Source organism: Lynx canadensis, chromosome F1 (assembly GCF_007474595.2).
Source record: "Lynx canadensis isolate LIC74 chromosome F1, mLynCan4.pri.v2, whole genome shotgun sequence".
Lineage (NCBI taxonomy): Eukaryota > Metazoa > Chordata > Mammalia > Carnivora > Felidae > Lynx > Lynx canadensis.
The window spans coordinates 35,672,309-35,689,188 of NC_044319.2; the positions used below are offsets into that span (position 1 = coordinate 35,672,309).

Genomic DNA, 16,880 nt, shown 5'->3' on the forward strand with positions numbered 1-16,880 from the left:
TCAAACACAAGCCTTACATAAGAACATTCTCTTCTGAATCTATCTCCCCTTCCTGCCCCATTCACTTAACAGATTTACACAAATTTAAAACCAGAGCAGAGTGGAGGTAACTTAGGAGTTTTCTCTAAACCCATTGCCTGGCTTTTGTTAAACAACAGAACATACGAACGTGTGGTCTGCAGAGCTGTGGATGCTCCCGTCTCTGACAAATGCCACTAGAGTGCCCCCAACCCGCCCCGGCCCCGCCCCGGCCCCCCCTCCCCCCACCAGCCATAGCTCAATAAGTCACTGTTGAAAGAATAAATGTACTAATAAAGGCCTGTATGGACGTGCATTAGAAAGGCAGAGATGTGTGGGCTAGGGCTCCACCCTGGGAATGATTAAGGATTCTCTGCAGTGGATCGGATTGGGTATCCTGGGTCTGCTCCTGCATCGGGAGCCTGTCAGCAGCCAGATGCACAGGCAGGGCTGGGCAGCGTTTGTAAAACAAGGTCAAACTGTACCCAGGCTCATGCTATAGAAAAGCAAGACCAGACCTGAGCATTGTCACGGTCTAGCTGCGGTCACTTCAGGTCTCTGCCTCTGGACTGAAATTACCTCCTGGGTAATGAGAAGCGATGGACGGCACACCTATTGTTCTCATTGCCATTTCATTGCCTCCTCTAAGCTCTAAGTTCTGATAGTTTCGGCCTTACAATGGTCCAAAAAGCCACGGGACCGTCCTGGCTTGGTGTCTACTAGATTATGAGGAAATCTGAACGGCATGGGGAAGGCTGATATTCTTTTCTAATTCTGCCTGGCCTCTGGTTTCTCTTAAGGCACAGCTGCTTTCACGCGAGTACAGGAGGGTCCTTTTCTAGCTTTAGGCCAGGCTCTCATAAGGCAAAAAGCCTGTTCAAGAATCCAGGGGATGATTCAAGGGCGGCAGAGGGCGGTCTGTGAGTTCGGCGTCCACTTAGTTCCTGTTGCCAGGGCAAGAGTGGCGCGGGGCCAGCTCAGAAGCAGGCAGGAGCTGAGTTGCCCAAGGGCCCCTAAGAACTCGTTTCCCTTTCCTTCCATGTGCTCAGTTCTCTTAGGTTTTAAGTTGTTATGTGGTACAAGTCCTCGGCCTAAGAAACACACTGAAACTTCCCAAATAAACTGTATTCCTTGAAGCTGCTTGTTAGGATTCATCCTGAAGTTACGCTTGGGCCCCTGGAGGCTACATGTAAGAAATCCTGATGGGAGAGCTGACGGTTAGGGCCCCCTGGGAAAATGGCCATCCCTACATGACTTCTCATTTCCCTTTTCCACAAAGCCAGGGTACATCCTGGATTCTGAGGAACTATCAGAATAAGCAGAATCTCTTTAAGGCCATCTCTCATCCTACCCCTCGTCCATTTATTTCCTTTTTCTAGCATTTTCTTTCTCTCTCATTGTCAGCACTGATAACCCATAGCGACTGGTTCACAGTCGCCACACTGGTGGTGAGTACAGCAGGCAGGGCCAGCTGCGGACGTTCTCAGACTTGGTTTTGAAACAATCATGAGGTGCTGAAAAATTCTCAAAGCATTCCATCTTTATGTTTTGATAAACACCCCCCACCCCCAAACAAAATAAAACAAAACAGAAAAACCCACTGAGTCATCCTTGCCAAACTATACTTTCCAGAGGAAGCGTGTCAGCAGATTCAAATGAACAATGATAGAATCCCGTGATACCAAGATGATTCAAACCTGATGCTTTAGAGGCTGACATCCTGAGCTGAAATAGTCAGGGGTCACCATCTGGCCCGATTTGGGGGCAGTCCTTTCTTTTTAGTTTATCTGTGCGGTGGCAGAGGAGGTGAGACTCTTTCTAGTCAACAGGCAGGCAGGCTTCTCCTGTTATAGAAAACTTGTGAGAGAGTCTAGGCACGACTTGGTGGTTGGTGAGCTATATTAAGAATCATATTCTCTCCTTCAAAGTCTAGACGATGTATTTGTAGCTCTGGCTTATCTCAGGGGTTATAGATCTCAGGGGCCAGAGCTTTCAGTCCCTACATGGATGGGTTCACTGGGACTCTTAAAAACCTGCCTCACTGAAATTAGCAGGCATAATTGGACAGACACTTGGAAAAGATTACCCCCTAATCACATTATGGCTGCAGGCCAGGTTTGGAAGTAAGCTCTTTTAAATTCCTAGGCCGTAGGAAGTACAGGTTGAAGACGAAAGCGGGACATGCTGGACTGAGGATGTTAAAAATATTTTTTAAAACGGGGAGGCTGATGCCTGGCAGAGGACAACTCTTCCCTGATGTGCTATTCCCTCGTCTTGTCTCACTCCTTGTTTGGAAAACTCCAGGTTGTTCATATCATGGACGACTGCGGCTGCTCTCTGTGTGGTGAGCTATGGTGCTCTACAGACCGGTCACCTCCGACACGACTGAAGACCCGAAGGGACACGTGCTCTGGCGGCTCCCACCTGCTTCAGAGAAGGACCGAGCCTTGATTCTCAGAGGAGCAAAAGCGTACGCAGGCAGTCCGGAACAATCATTGCCACTTTTCCACTTCCATGTTGGTGACATCAGGTAACAGATACATGGGACATAATTAAAAATAAACGAGAAAAAGGTTTCCATGGTTCACGAAAGCAGTAGGAGTATTGTGAGGAAAGCTTAGAAGCATTTATCTGCTGCTACCCAAAATTTAGCATTTGACTGTAATTATGCCTCCTTAGGAATTAAGCAAAGCAGAAAATGTTTCAACACGACCAGCTGCTGCAGATCCAAACTGTTTCACGGGTGAACTTTTTATTTCATCTTTTCTGTTGCTTTTTGATCGTGCAATAAACCCCACTCGTAACAGATTAAAGGTCATAAAAATTATAATGACATTAGCCAGCTAACCCATTTTTCCCAAACCCTCTTAAAACACCTAGGACCAAAGCATGCTACTATAGTCATAAACCAGAGTCGTCTGGGGAAGAGGCAGGCCCCACCCTCTCCTCTTTCAGAGTCCCTGTGGGTCAGAAGCCGAATCTTTATGCCATAGTTAAGGTTATGGCTGCGTTTTTCATACGTATTACCAAGGTGTCAGATACTGGGCCAGAAGGAGGTGCCCTCGCATAACCCTTCTCCGGTTACCCCTGCTCAAAGAGGAGAGATTGGAGAGTGGAGATCGTGTGGGTTAACTTAAAAGACAAGAGGTGAGCACATTCCTGGCACACAGAGGGAGATGGACCTCTGTCACCTGCGCGTGACGGATAGCATTACAACTGGCTCATTTAGAGCATTAGGAAGACGTGGGCCTGCCCATTTGAAGCTTCCGTTCCAACAAAGGAGAGCTCATGATGGCATATGATGAAGGCACAGATCACTCACCGTGAGGGCAGAAGGTAGGACAGAGTCTAATACGATGAGCAGTTGAATTTCCCATGTTGAAAGAAAAAAAAAAAGACTTCAGGAAATGAAATAGAACAGAAATTCCTACCCTACTCTTTCCACGGCGTCAATAGCAATTTGGAAACGGAGTTGAGTTTTGCCAATTTAAAACTCAGTAGAAGTCAACCGACTTGGCCTGTTTAATGGAAATGACCAGAAGAGCGAACATGGCTGAAGAGCCATCCAGTAACCGTCAGTCAGACAGCCTGAATCTCTGCACTAACTCTGATCCAGTTTAGTCACTCACTGCTGTGGGCAGGGATCCAAGAAAAAAATTTCACAGGGGCCGAAAGAAGGGGGCCCAGGGTAACAGCCTCTAAAAATGACAACTTGCCCCGAAGCTTGAAACCGACTCAAACCTCCCCAGATCCATCTGGCACAACCAGCACATCTGACAGCAGCCCACGGTCTCCAAACGTGAATCGGCTGCAGAGGACTGGCACGCCAGCCTGAATGACTCTGCTCCGCGTCACTCGCTAGATTGCCAAACTTAGGCACGAGCGCATCCATCCACCTTCCCAGAGCCTTCTAGAATCTGTCTCCGGTGTCACGGGTTGCCTACCGCCTGTCACTTGGCCTGCTTTCAGGAACCCGAACGTCCACTCAGTGCACAGAAACAGACCACACGTCCACCTCAGCCACAGGCTCGTCTCTCCCGTCACGGATGGCGCGGGCTGACCCGGGAGACCTGGCACTGAAACACCAACACCGAAATCCAGGGGCAGCCCGTGTGTTTGGGGTGGCAGTCCTCGAGACACTGTTTGCTTAGAAGAGCAGGCCTTCCACGCTGATAACAACGGGCATAACCACCTCAACCCGTGCTGGGCCGAGATAACGCAGGGGATCCTTACGCAACTGCTCCGTCAGGTGGCGAGTGCAGCGGGAGCTGGAGGGGCCTAATGGAGGCGCATGTTCCATTGCCTTCTGTAAACCAGGAGGGAAGGAAGCCATTCAAGTTTTACACAGTGCACCAGGAGCACCGGCACGTCCCCTTTCTAGGAGGCGGAGGCCTCAGTCTGAACTCGGCCGGCGGGGGGGGGGGGGGGAGTGCTAAGGGCACGCTCTGGACATTGCTTCATTCTGTTTACACAGCCTGTGCTGTGGCAATCAGAGTGCTTTTGGATAAGGCAAACGTTCCTTAAATGATATGCCCTTGGCATGTTTTTCCTTCTGGTTACTGTGTTGCCCAGCAAGCTTGTGATCTCCTTCTGATCTCATGGCGCTTGCAAGAGACTAAGTTCTACAGTAAAAATGGAACTGGGTCACCCTGAGAATGGTGGTGAAGAAAGCAACGGTCTACTTTACAGAGCACACTTGGGGGCAGAGTTCAGGCGCACCCCTGGAGGAGAGTGGCAGGAGAGGGCAACAAAACAGTAGCACTCAGGTATTTAGGCACTGTGCCTTCTCCAGCCTTCCGAGAGACATTTGGCTAGCAGTTAGCTTTACTGCCAGCCCTCACTGTTTAAATCTTAGCAGAGAAAAAGAAACGATGTTGAAGTGAAGGGAAAGGAAACGGGTTACCCCCAAGTTTCTGGATTTTCTTGTAACCGAAGTGCGCTTAGAATCTAGGGAGCAGTCTTCAGTTTAAGCAACTAAAAAGTAGGGTAAACTGTGGCACACTGAGGTGGCAGAGAGCGGGGAGAGAGGAGGGGAAGCAGCAAACTATAGTGATTTTATAAGGAAGAAAGTCCAGGGAAATGCAGCAAGCAGGCTGGTCTCCAGGGTTCCCAGAAATTAGAGAACTGTAGTCTGCATGCTGTTTCTGCCTTTTTTTTTTTTTTTTATTTTGAGAGACAGACAGACAGAAAAGTAAGTGTGGGGGAGGGGCAGAGGGAGGGGGAGAGAGAATCCCAAGCAGACTCTGCACTATCAGTGTAGAGCCCAATGCAGGGCTTGAACTCACAAACTGTGAGATCATGACCTGAGCTGAAGTCATGCTTAACTGATAGAGCCACTCAGGCGCCCCTGCTTCTACGCTTCTAACATTAATCTGGGGCAAAGAAGCTGCTTTATGTTGCTGGGAGCCAGGGGTGGAGTGGGGCGGTAAAGTGATACACAGGACTCAGTTTTCAAGCCAGCACTTGGTAAAGTGGTAAGATGATTTGACTAGGAAACAAATCAGAAGCAAAATAATCACAGAAATAATAACAACATAAAATAAAATCGCCACAAATCACAGGATTGAAAGAGATATGACTCATTTGAGAAGCAATGACACCTCTTCAAGTGACTAACAGCTTCTGGAGCCTTCCCTTACGCCATATTCTGCTGAGCCCTTTCACCTGGAATGGGCCCACAGAGTGGCCTGCTGGGACAGGAGGGGCTTTGGCTCTCATCCAGAACCACAGCCGTGTCCCAAACCATCCCTCTGGAATAGATGCTGAGGGAGACTAGACACGGTGAGGAATGATCAGGATATACTTCCTGCGATACCTTCTACCTGGAGAGAAAGGGATTTCAACCAGCAGGATACGCAAGGTGACGTACATCTGACGACAGTAACGAAGATACACTGACCTATAAAAAGTCATTTAATGTACATTCCAGGATGGCCAACACAGGCTGGTTAGGTCATTAGCCCTTGAAGAGTTCTGTTACAGACATATAAAAATGTTTTGCCGTGTTAAAAAAAGAAATCTAGTCTAACAAAAACATATCCACCAACGGGCTCGTGTTTTTTTTTTTTTTTTTGTTTTGTTTTTTTTCCGCCACGTTCAGGTTTGCAAGAGAATTAAAAATACATACATACGCATCTCTGAGCACAGCACTGTCCATTAGCTAATGAGTTTGGGCAATACACTGCACAGAGGTATACCACCGTTGGATTCTGACATCAAGTTAGCTTTAAGCTTATTGGCTATTCCGACAACTGGAGGCAGCTTGGAACCCAGTCCCTGGAAAGCATTTGCAGGATTTACCACCCGTTTACCCGACACTTTTTCAATGGTCAGAGGTCTGGGCACAGACTTACTAATCCAAGGATGTCTCAGTGCTTGAGCCGGGGTCAAACGGGCAGAGGGGTCCCAGTGGAGACACCTTTTCAAAAACTCTATAAACAAGCAGTCATCACACCCCTTCAGTGCTGTCACCCAGTCCTTGCTGCCTGGCGGACCCCGCTTTTTACCCCTACGTGAGCGACCCCCCACAAGCACGACTCTCCCGTCTGCCTGAGTAGTCACAGAACAGTAGCGAGGTAGGCCCTTGGAGTTAATAAAGTACTTGGCACGTTTGGACTGCTCCAGAAGTTTTGGTGGTGGCATCCCTAGCAGCTCCATCATACAGGCCAGCTGGTCCCCCTCATCCTCTCCTGGGAAGAGAGGCTGTCCTGTTAAAAGTTCTGCGAGGATGCAGCCAAAACTCCATATGTCTATAGGCGTGCTGTAGCGGCTTCCTAAGATGATCTCCGGAGCTCTGTAGAACCGAGACTGGATATAGGTGTAAAGCTTCTGGTATTCGAAGCAGCTGGACCCAAAGTCAATGACCTTGGTTGCACTGCGCCCATGGTGTTTCAGGAGAATGTTTTCTGGCTTCAGGTCACAGTGAATGATCTTATTTTTGTGGAGCGCATCCAAGGATTGCAAGATGGATTGAGCAAACTTGCGAACTAACTGGACGCTAAACCCCTGAAACTTGTTTTTTTTAATTAGCTCATAAAGGTCTATGCTCAGCAATTCGAAGGCCATGCAGACATGATTCCGGAATGTGAAACTTTCCAGCATGTGGATGACGTTCATGCTTCCAGTTTTGTCCTGCTTTTTGAGATGCTCCAAAATCCGGATCTCCTCAGCTGCCTGCCGATGGAAGCGCTTTTCATTGCGCACCATTTTTAGGGCCACATACTGTCGGAGTTTGTGATCGTAGACCCGGGCGACTTGCCCAAAACTCCCCTTGCCGATAATTTTCAGCACCTCATATCGATAAGCTAGATGGTCACGAGGTACATGAATATAGGCCCCATCTGCATCATCGTACCCCCCGTTATTGGGACCACCGATCACTCCATGTCTCTTTTTGGCATTTGGACCCACGAAGTAAATTTCTGGATAGTTGACGATCTCCAGCTTCTCGTAAGCAGTGAGGTGGTGTTTATACTGCTTCAGCGCTTGCTCTGGAGTCAGTGGCACCACTTTGGATGCTTTGGCTGAACTGCTGGGTTTTACCGCATTCGAGCTATCTGAACTCTTACCCTGAGAAACGGTAGGAGAGCATTTCTCAGAGTCGCTGATGCCATCCGACTGGAGAGTATCGGATCTTCGGTTGCCAAATTCCTGAAACAGCTGTTCCACCTTCACCTCACCTCCATTCAGAAAGCGCTGAGTGTGGTCTCTTGCTACCTGCTCGGCAGTGGTCTATGGAAAAGAAAAATGAATGTAATAGAAAAGTCACTGAAAACAGTGGAAGGATGAAAGAACCCTCCCCCTGACTGAACAACAACAAAACTGTCCAGTCACATACGTTACAAAGACCCAAAAGTGAGGTAAGACAAGCAGGAGTCTCTAGAGACTTGGGTTATATTGATCTCGGACCCCCCGGAATACTATGACCACCTCAACCCCCTACACATGCCTTGGTTTGTTAGAGAGAGATGGTCTTCTTACCAAGCCCTACACATGCTAGGTTCCTTCCGGTAGGTATGTCTTTCTACTGAGAATCTTCTCACCCCATCCACTCAAATCCTACACTCTTTCAAGGCCCAATTCAAGCCCTCTCTCTTCTATCTAGAACTACTCCAAGCCCATACTAACGAATCCTGACTGTAGCTTTTCCAACCCGTACCACATAATCTGGCACTTGATTACATGCACACTGTCTCATATTGTTTACTAATTGTTTCAAGTATCTTCCCAGATCTTAATGGCATATATAGAATCAAAATATGCACGTTATAGTGTTCTATTAAAAAAAAAAAACAAAAAAACAAAAAGGCGTTCTATAAATAAAACACCACTGAAGGACAGAGGCAGGATTTGAGCCCAGGTCTTCTGTCAGTCCAGCACGCTTCTCATGAACACAACTTGGTACCAGTTTCTCCCAGTGCCTGCAGTCCTCTCCAACTAGGGCTGAACGAGGACTGTGGCTTGGAATCAAGCGAGGCCTCATTATTTACTCCCAGGTTCCCCCCAAAATGATTGAATCCTTCTAGCTCAGCGCACTGAATCACAAGAGTTCTAAGCCAAAGAGGGCTCCTGAGATCATCTGGGCCAGTTCTTTAAGTATCTGATGAGTAACGGTGAGAATCCAAGGTCCTGGGGGGTAAGGTGGGGGAGGTTCTTGTAAAGCTCTCTCAAAGAGATCAAGAGTCTCTCTCTCTCTCTCACTTACACCTACACCCACTCTTCCTCAGCAAGAGCCTAAGTGATAATGGCATACTACTTTTTTTTACTTGCATTTGCTTAACATTCTCCTTCAAGGAACAGTAACTCACAGAAGACAGCTCTACTTACTCCTTCAAGAGGAAACACAATTTCTTTGAAATTAGATGGAGGAAAGGAAAAGCAAGAAAGATAAATACTTTAAACAATTACACACGCGCGCGTGCACACACACACACACACACACACACACACACACACACAAAGAAAAATTAAGAGGGTGCTAGAAGGAAAGAAGAGATGGAAAGATCATGATCCAAAGTGGCCAAATCTTTAAAAACAAGAATTTTAATCTAACTCCAGAAAACAGCACACGGCCTATTACCTAAACAACAATATAAAAGATATAAATAGCGGCAAAAAACAAAAGATGAAAACATTTGAGTGTTGCCAAACTTCACATACAGCTATAGTTATGCAAGCAGGACATTAGTTCCTGCCTGCTCCTTTCAGGTCATTTAATCAATTTAAACATTTGTGAAGTCCCACAGTTACAAAAACAGGATATTACATGATTACACACAAAGTGAAGTTGGCAATACAACTGTAGCCACACTTTGGCATGTGGGGTTTCAGTAAAGAGACGACCTATGGACCCAGAAAAATCTCTCCGATACCAAAATGGAGAACTATCGCTGGTCCAGAAAATACAACAGCCTGCAGACAGAACCCAAACACCTTGCTAAGATGGAAATATACTACAACGTTTTTCTTAGCAGTAATTAAGTCAAATAACTATTCCTCATTTTAGGTGGTTTTTCTTTTAATGTTTATTTACTTGTGAGAGAGAGGGATAGGGAGAGACAGAGGGAGGAGGGGCAGAGAGAGAGGGAGACAGAATCCGAAGCAGGTTCCAGGCTCTGAGCTGTCAGCACAGAGCCTGATGCGGGGTTCAAACTCAGGAACCGCGAGATCCGTGACCTGAGCTGAAGTCGGATGCTTACCTGACTGAGCCACCCATGTGCCCCACTATTGGTGATTTTAAGGTTAAAAAAAAAACAGAAGAGGGTCCCATTTATCCATCCATCCATGTGACATTCACAGGAACCCTTACTGTTCACTATTACAAGTGCGGAAAGAAACAGGTGTTCTCAAGGAACTCCAATCTGTGAGGAGATAGACTGGCTGGACTAGGGAGTTACAATTGTTTGGTTTTAGGTAGATTTGCGTAACAAAAATGAATCTTTGCGTGCATCTCAGCTAGTTTTCCTTAAAATTTTTAATACCTAACTTCAATGCATCTAAAGATTTACCACTAGTGCTTTGGGGACACATGCTGAAGAAAAGCGATGTCAAAAGGCTTGGGTTAGAGTCCTGGCTATACTGCTTAAAAGCTGTAGGTCCCGGGGCACCTGGGTGGCTCAGTCGGTTAAGCGTCCGACTTCAGCTCAGGTCACGATCTCGCGGTCCATGAGTTCGAGCCCCGCGTCGGGCTCTGGGCTGATGGCTCAGAGCCTGGAGCCTGCTTCCGATTCTGTGTCTCCCTCTCTCTCTGCCCCTCCCCCATTCATGCTCTGTCTCTCTCTGTCTCAAAAATAAATAAAACGTTTAAAAAAAAAATTAAAAAAAAAAAAAAGCTGTAGGTCCCTAAGCAAGTTGTTAAACTTTAGCTCAGTTTCTTAGCCTCGGTTTCTTTATTTATAAAATGTGGGTCATAATACCTACATGCAGGATGCAAAGTGTAAATCAAACTATAATGAATAATATATGTGAAAGACCCTTACAAGCTATAAAACATTTTACAAACACTGGTAATAAGTAGACAAAATTCTCAACATATTAAGGTTTAAACTCTTATACGCCCTTTTTCCCCTTTCAGTTTATCTCTTCTCTCTCTGGTACCTCCTTCCACATCTCCAGTCTCCCTCCACAGACATCTGGCACTAAATATCTCTCCTGCAGCATGGTGGCACCCACATTAGGCCTTCTTTTAGGAGGTGTGGAAACAACTCACCCATTTTCTCCCTGATACAAAACGTGCTTTTGACTTGCCATACAATTTAAGGTAATTTAATTTACCTCTCCAAGATATTTGAACTTTAACAGCAGATCAATGCCTCAACCCAAAGGAATGACTCTCTAGGAACCATAGTCATCAGTAACAAGCTGGTAGGAAAGGTATTTGGGGTCCAGGGTCCATCCCTGGGTATTTCACCTACCCTGCCTACAGGTAAGGCTGTATGGGTTCCGGAGTCTTCATTTCTGTCTGTGATAAAGAGGGGGTCTCGGGCATAGAACATGAATTTGAATGGATATGTTACAGAAATTTCATTTCCACAGAGCTATTACAGGAAGATTAAGGATGCCATGGTTTTTCCTTAAAGTGAGCCTAAATCTCTCTCCCTGAAAACCACATCTTATTTTGCCCTCTGGAAAGACACAGAAGTGTCCAGATTTCATGTAAAAGTCCTTCAGATACTAAAAAGGGGCTGTCCTGCCCCCCCCCCCCCCCCACTTTTCCCTGGGCCCATCATGCCCATTATATCCTCTGCCTCATGCTTACTGCCTTATTCACATTCTCAGCACGGGCTGTTCTCTTAGAGTGTGGCTCCCAGAACAGAACAAGGTACCTCAGGTACAGTCCACTATGGGTTATCAAGGTTTGAATCTCCAGTGAATCTGAAGAATTCCAGGAAGGAATTTTTCCACACAAGGATGGGGTATCTTCTCAGGTCTCTTTCCTTTCCTGTAAATAACTCAAATACTGGCCTGAATCAATTATGTATCAAGACTATTGTGCTATAAATAAAATCTTCCTTCCATTGTTCTAGCAGAGTCTAGAGTTTGCACACATGTTAAAGCAGAATAGTTATAAATAAAATACTATATGTTTCTAGTCCGTAGTTGTAATCACAGTAACTCAACAATATGTATGATCAATTCTACCAATTATTTTCTTAATTATGTGGTTACATCCAGAGAGACCGATTAATCATGTTTTATTTAACAATGCTTCACATACACTGCTAATTTGGAGGACTCTTGACATTTCAAATAGAAGCTGACATTCTCAATTGTGTGAGTCAAGTCTCGAAGATCTTGTTGAGAAATTCCGAAAAAAGGAATATCCTTCTCATCCAGATATGAAACTCTACTCTTTCCCTAGCCCTTGACCCTAAATCTGCAACACAAAGCTTAAGCCAATAAATGCCAAGCGGACGATTTATAGTTTAGAGTGAGAATGCAAGAACATCTTGGATAAACAAAGCTTAAAGGCTTTGTGACAAAAAGCAATAGGGTCTAGGGATGGAATCATGTCTTAATGAACTATTATAAATGTCAACAAGAGGTCAAAGAGCACTGCTTTCAGCAAAGTTTGCAAAGACACCGTTAGGTTAGAATCTAAAACCCCATGTTTCTTAAAAACTGTTACTCTGTATGCTATACAGTAAGAAATTCATTTTAATCTTGAAACATACAGTTTAACTGACCTACTGGGAGGTGATTAGCACTGGCTAACTCTAAACTGAAGTAAAAATGAACTTTAAATCATATGTTAATGTACCAGCCCAACTGCAAAAAGTTTCCTACAGAGATATGCTAATTGGCAGCCAGTAACCAAAAAGCCCATGGTCAACCAGAGGAGTATATGGTTCTGGAACTCTGAGAGGTTTTCACATATTAAAGAAATGAGCTTGTTGAAAATGGAAAGGAAACTTATTGTACTCCAGGGAACAGGTTAAAAATAGGGAGACCAACCTTCCAAATATATTTAGCCAATACTTTGTAATATTATTAGCCTTGGAACTAGTGAAAAGATTGATTTTAATAGCAAAAGCTAACAGAAAGTTGGAAAGGGCTATGAAAAATTCAAGTAATTTTTTTCTTTAGACTATAGAAACTGGGGCGTCTGGGTAGCTCAGTCAGTTAATTGGGACCTTGATTTCGGCTCAGGTCATGATCTCACAGTTCGTGGTACTGAGCCCTGCCATGGGCTCTGCGCTGACAGAACGGAACTTGCTTGGGATCCTCTCCGTCTCTATCTGTGTCTTTCTCTCTCTATCTGTGTCTCTCTCTCTCTCTCTCTGACCCTCCCCAGCTAGAGCGCATGTGCATGTGCACTCTCTCTCTCAAAATTAATAAATAGACATATAATAAAAAATATACTAGAATACAGAAACAATTTTAGGTCTTAAATGCAGAAATCTGAAGGAGAAATATTACAAATAAGTCTATTCAGTTATTCAATTTGGTCATCAGGGGACATATGCAGCAAATTTTAAAGTCACAGAATGGCTTCTCCCTGTCATGGAGTTCCTCCAAACCCCGTTCTCCCTACTATCCTGTGTATGCTGATGGAACAGGAATTAATTTTTTTATTACCTTAAGTAAAACAGTGTCAAAAGCTAAATGTCTGCAAGCTCCAGAATGATTAAATGCATCAGAAACCAAGCTGTACTGTTCAAGTTTTATTTATGATCTATAAAGTGATTCTCTTTAGCATACTAATAAGCTAGGACTGCATTTCTATCTTGCAGGGAAAAAAAACCCAAACACTTGCAGATCTATGAATTCAGGGGTATTATCTGTTCCTCATTTTTGTTAAAATGAACCTTTATAATACACTATGTCATCCCATAAAACAACAACAACAACAACAACAACAAAACTTTCCCTAGATAAAAGTAGCATTATTTTTTTCCTAGTGCCATATAATTTATCCCAGTGATTGAAAGGAATACATGGGGCTCCAAATCAAAATCATCTGTAAAGCTAAACTTGGACCACAGAAATTGTTATTCCAAAGTCAAGAGACACCAAAAGGAAACAAAAGAGTCTGAGTTGCCAGTGAGATGTAATTGGACCTTGGGCATTAAGTAGCGCTTCCTTCTTTCCCAGACATCTAGACAGCAAAGAACAATTTCGTTTACTTACATTTAGTCTTCTGGGTAGAGGTGGTTCGGAAGGATTGCAGAGTACATTCGAACAGGGTGGGCATTTGGTTTCATCTATCATCATGAAGGTATCATAGACACCATCCCCCAATCTAGTTGAAAGGATTACAGATAAAATCTGTCAGTATCTGAAGTATATAAACTTGTATTTCCGAAACATTTTGTGTCTTTACTTCTTCACATCTGCCACAAATAACTAATACAAAAAAAGTCTACACTGCATTTTGGCATCGAATACAAACAACTAGGGTATTTGGCAAAAGAATAGAGAAAACCCAACTTTTCTTCTTTTTCTTTTTTAAAAAAGGATAGCATTTTGGGTTTGTATTTTGACAGAGTTAAGACAACTTTTACTGTGTAAATGTTGTTAACAATAGGGACTATCGGGTTGCCTGGCTGGCTCATCAGGAGAACATGCAACTCTTGATCTTGGGGTTGTGAGTTCGAGCCCCACATTGGATGTAGAGATTGCTTCAAAATAAAATCTTTAAAGAAAAATTTAAAAAGTAAGAATAGGGACTATGAGAAGGATCTCATTTAACTTACTACATGAAAATAAAGGCTCGTTTAAATCCGAAGCCTAAAAGGTAACCGGAGCAGGAAAGGAGAGAGAGAAGAAAAAAAAAAAAAAAAAAAAGGCAGAGGTAACTGTATTTTAAAAGTCAGAGCCTTGGATTCTAATCTCTGCTTTATCACTGGCTGTACTACCTTCTTTTCTGAGCCTGTTTTCCACATGTTATAATGGGAAGAATAGTTCCAGTCTGCACATTTCTCTGTCTTACAGGCAAGAAATAAAAAGCCTTCCTAGAATGTCTTCTTTTTATGATTTATTCACTTACCTACTTAACATCTACCCAACTTGTAGAAATGTCCAGTGAATACTACAGCAAATACTAGAGATTCTCTAAATTATACAAGGTACTGAATTTCACTTCTTTATCCACTCCATTTTCTACTGGATGGTGGAAGCTAAATGCTAAATGATTAAGGACCATTTCTCTGTTCCTTCACGCTGTGCCTCTGCCACAAAAGAGGGAGAGGATTTATTTAAACCACAAGATGGTCCTAGATAATGCATTTCATCTGCCACCGCGAACATGAATTTCCCAGTCATACACATCAGCCTTTCATCGTATCATTTTTACATAATATACTACAAATACAATGATGATCACGAGGTTGCAGGGGAAGAATTTTTAAAAATCTTTTAAAATATGCTGAAATATTTGTTTTCTTAATTGCAATATTTAAAGTTGCCTTTCAAAACTTTTATAAAATTAGTTCTAGAGTTTTCTTAATTGGTGTGTTATAGAAATACAAAGAAAATTAAAAACACAACTACAGATATTTTGAAAGATTCTTTATAAACACAAACTCACATTCTGATAGAATTTTATGTATCTTTAATGGACACTGCTTCTCTGACAGCCAAAAATTCTGGATGTGACTGACTCTTTGCCAACATCATGAATGTAATAAATAAAATGGGACAGGCGTCCACAACTACAGAGAAAAAGACAACCCTGAAGACCTGCAAGTATTCTTATAAACAGGCAGAGGAAATTACCCAAAGGAAGTCTGCATGCAAATGAGCGGGGTGTCCGTAGTCTCCTTTTAGGTGTAAAATACAATGCAAGGTGGAGATCTCTCAAAATAGGATCCCCAGAAAGCCCTACTCAGCGCAACCCTTCACCTGCATATCCCAAGTCAGACCGCACCCCTCACGGCAAACCCCAAGAGTTCAGCCCTGGGTTATTTGCTCTGAGCAACAGGGCTTCTTGGAAAGGTATTTGCTCTCTGCCTCCCCCGGTTTGTTAAAAAGCCCCACAAAAAGTCCCAGCTTCTTAGAGTTCCTTACATATCCCCGATCTACGGCTTCTTCTCCTAGCTCCGCTCCAGCTTCTCCTCCTCCGCTCACGGGGGGCCGGGGGGTGGGGGAGGGCAGTTGATGCAGACTAGGAGGGTGGGCCGGTCCCCGGGAGGAGATCAGAAAGAACCCTTCCCTCGTCCCTGCTACCGGGGGTTCACTCCATCAGGCCTTCCCCGCCCCCCACTTCCCCCCACCCCCGGCCTCGCCAGCCTGCGCCAGCCACCCACTCGGGGGCCCCCAGCCCGTTACCCTGCGCCGCCGTTACCTCCGCTGCTGGGGCGGGAGTCCGGCTCCGGGCGGCCCCGCATCCTTCCGCCCGGGCCCGCGAGCCGTGCCTCCCATCCGCTAGCTCGGGAGCCCCCGGGGGAGGGGCGACGGTTGGAGGGTCCGACGCGCAGGGTCCACCTGCGCCGGGGCGGCTGCCTCCGGGACCGCGACGCTTCCCGGGGGACTCTCGTCCAGACACTGCAGCTCCGCGCGCCTTTGCTTGCGACTGGCCGGGCAGGGAGTGGGGAGAGGAGCGCCAGGGGCGGGAGGAGCGCCAGGGGCGGGAGGGGGAGCGGGGTGGTCGCCTAGCAACAGAGGCACGCCCCGGGAAACGCCTCTGCGAAGTTACGCGATGACGCCAGGGGCGGGGCCCGAGGCCTCTCCCCACCGTGCGGCGCTGGTCTCCGCCACTGGCGCCGGCTCCGGGAGGTTCGGGGCGGGGCGTCCATCGCTTGCGCTGCCTGTGCTCTCTGGCAGCGAGTGAGGCTTGGGGTCGCTGCCCCCGGAGGGAGAAAGGCCCGGGGGAGGATTTGTGGAAGTAGCAGTTAGCCCCAGATTTCCGCCTCAGAAATACGGGCGCGCCCCTCAACCGTCTGCTGTCCTTCAGCACGTTGTAGCCTGAACTTCTAAAACCTCCCGTGAATATGAATTAGAACAAAAGTGAATGAAAAGTCTAATTTCCTAGGCTTTCCCAAGGAGGGGCTTCTCCCCCCCCCCACCACCGAGGGGTAATGAAAGCAATAATAAAAACGTAAGAAGCAATAATAAACCCATTTAGTGACACTGCACCAGCGCTTACGAACATTGTTTTATTTAATCTCCGTGATCATACTATGTGGCATCCGCCTTTTACAGATAGAAGTAGGATCCAGAATTTAAGCTGACATTTGCCAGACTGCCCTGTCACGGGATGCTACGGATGGTAGGGCGCAAAGAGCCTTTTAATTGATGAGAAAACTGAGGCCAGAGGAGCCGTTCTTTCCCAGGATCTTGTAGCTGGAATTCCCAGCCTTCCTCGGGCTGCACCAGGCCCCTTGGAAGACACTTCTTGTTTTTCTCTCCAGGGGATATTTGGG

The 16,880-nt window shown here is 45.6% G+C and overlaps 1 protein-coding gene and 1 long non-coding RNA gene across 3 annotated transcripts; both read right to left on the reverse strand.

Annotated features, from left to right (window-relative positions):
• Positions 1-324: 324 nt before the first annotated feature.
• Positions 325-5,190, reverse strand: LOC115505723. The gene is made up of 3 exons (XR_003966099.1): positions 3,963-5,190; positions 3,341-3,366; positions 325-2,527 (listed from the first exon to the last, which is right to left on the reverse strand). It is a non-coding gene; the product is annotated as an uncharacterized LOC115505723 (long non-coding RNA).
• Positions 5,191-5,910: 720 nt separating this feature from the next.
• Positions 5,911-16,015, reverse strand: DYRK3 (dual specificity tyrosine phosphorylation regulated kinase 3). Of its 2 annotated transcripts, none has more exons than XM_030303478.1 (3): positions 15,803-16,015; positions 13,648-13,759; positions 5,911-7,749 (listed from the first exon to the last, which is right to left on the reverse strand). In XM_030303478.1, the coding sequence occupies exons 1-3, from the start codon at positions 15,877-15,879 to the stop codon at positions 6,175-6,177; spliced, it is 1,764 nt and encodes a 587-aa protein (XP_030159338.1). In that variant the 5' UTR covers positions 15,880-16,015; the 3' UTR covers positions 5,911-6,174. The 2 variants fall into 2 exon arrangements, with proteins under 2 accessions (XP_030159338.1, XP_030159339.1); XM_030303479.1 differs by lacking the exon at positions 15,803-16,015 and adding an exon at positions 15,526-15,654.
• Between the last annotated feature and the right edge of the window lie 865 nt (positions 16,016-16,880).

What these genes read in the sequence shown, in the direction of transcription:
- DYRK3 (XM_030303478.1), bottom strand. Translation starts at nt 15,879, where the DNA reads ATGGGAGGCACGGCTCGCGGGCCCGGGCGGAAGGATGCGGGGCCGCCC. An exon ending in CTCCCGCCCCAGCAGCGGAG is followed by an intron (nt 13,760 to 15,802) that starts GTAACGGCGGCG and finishes CCTTTCAACTAG; the next exon opens with ATTGGGGGATGGTGTCTATG. An exon ending in CTCTACCCAGAAGACTAAAT is followed by an intron (nt 7,750 to 13,647) that starts GTAAGTAAACGA and finishes TCTTTTCCATAG; the next exon opens with ACCACTGCCGAGCAGGTAGC.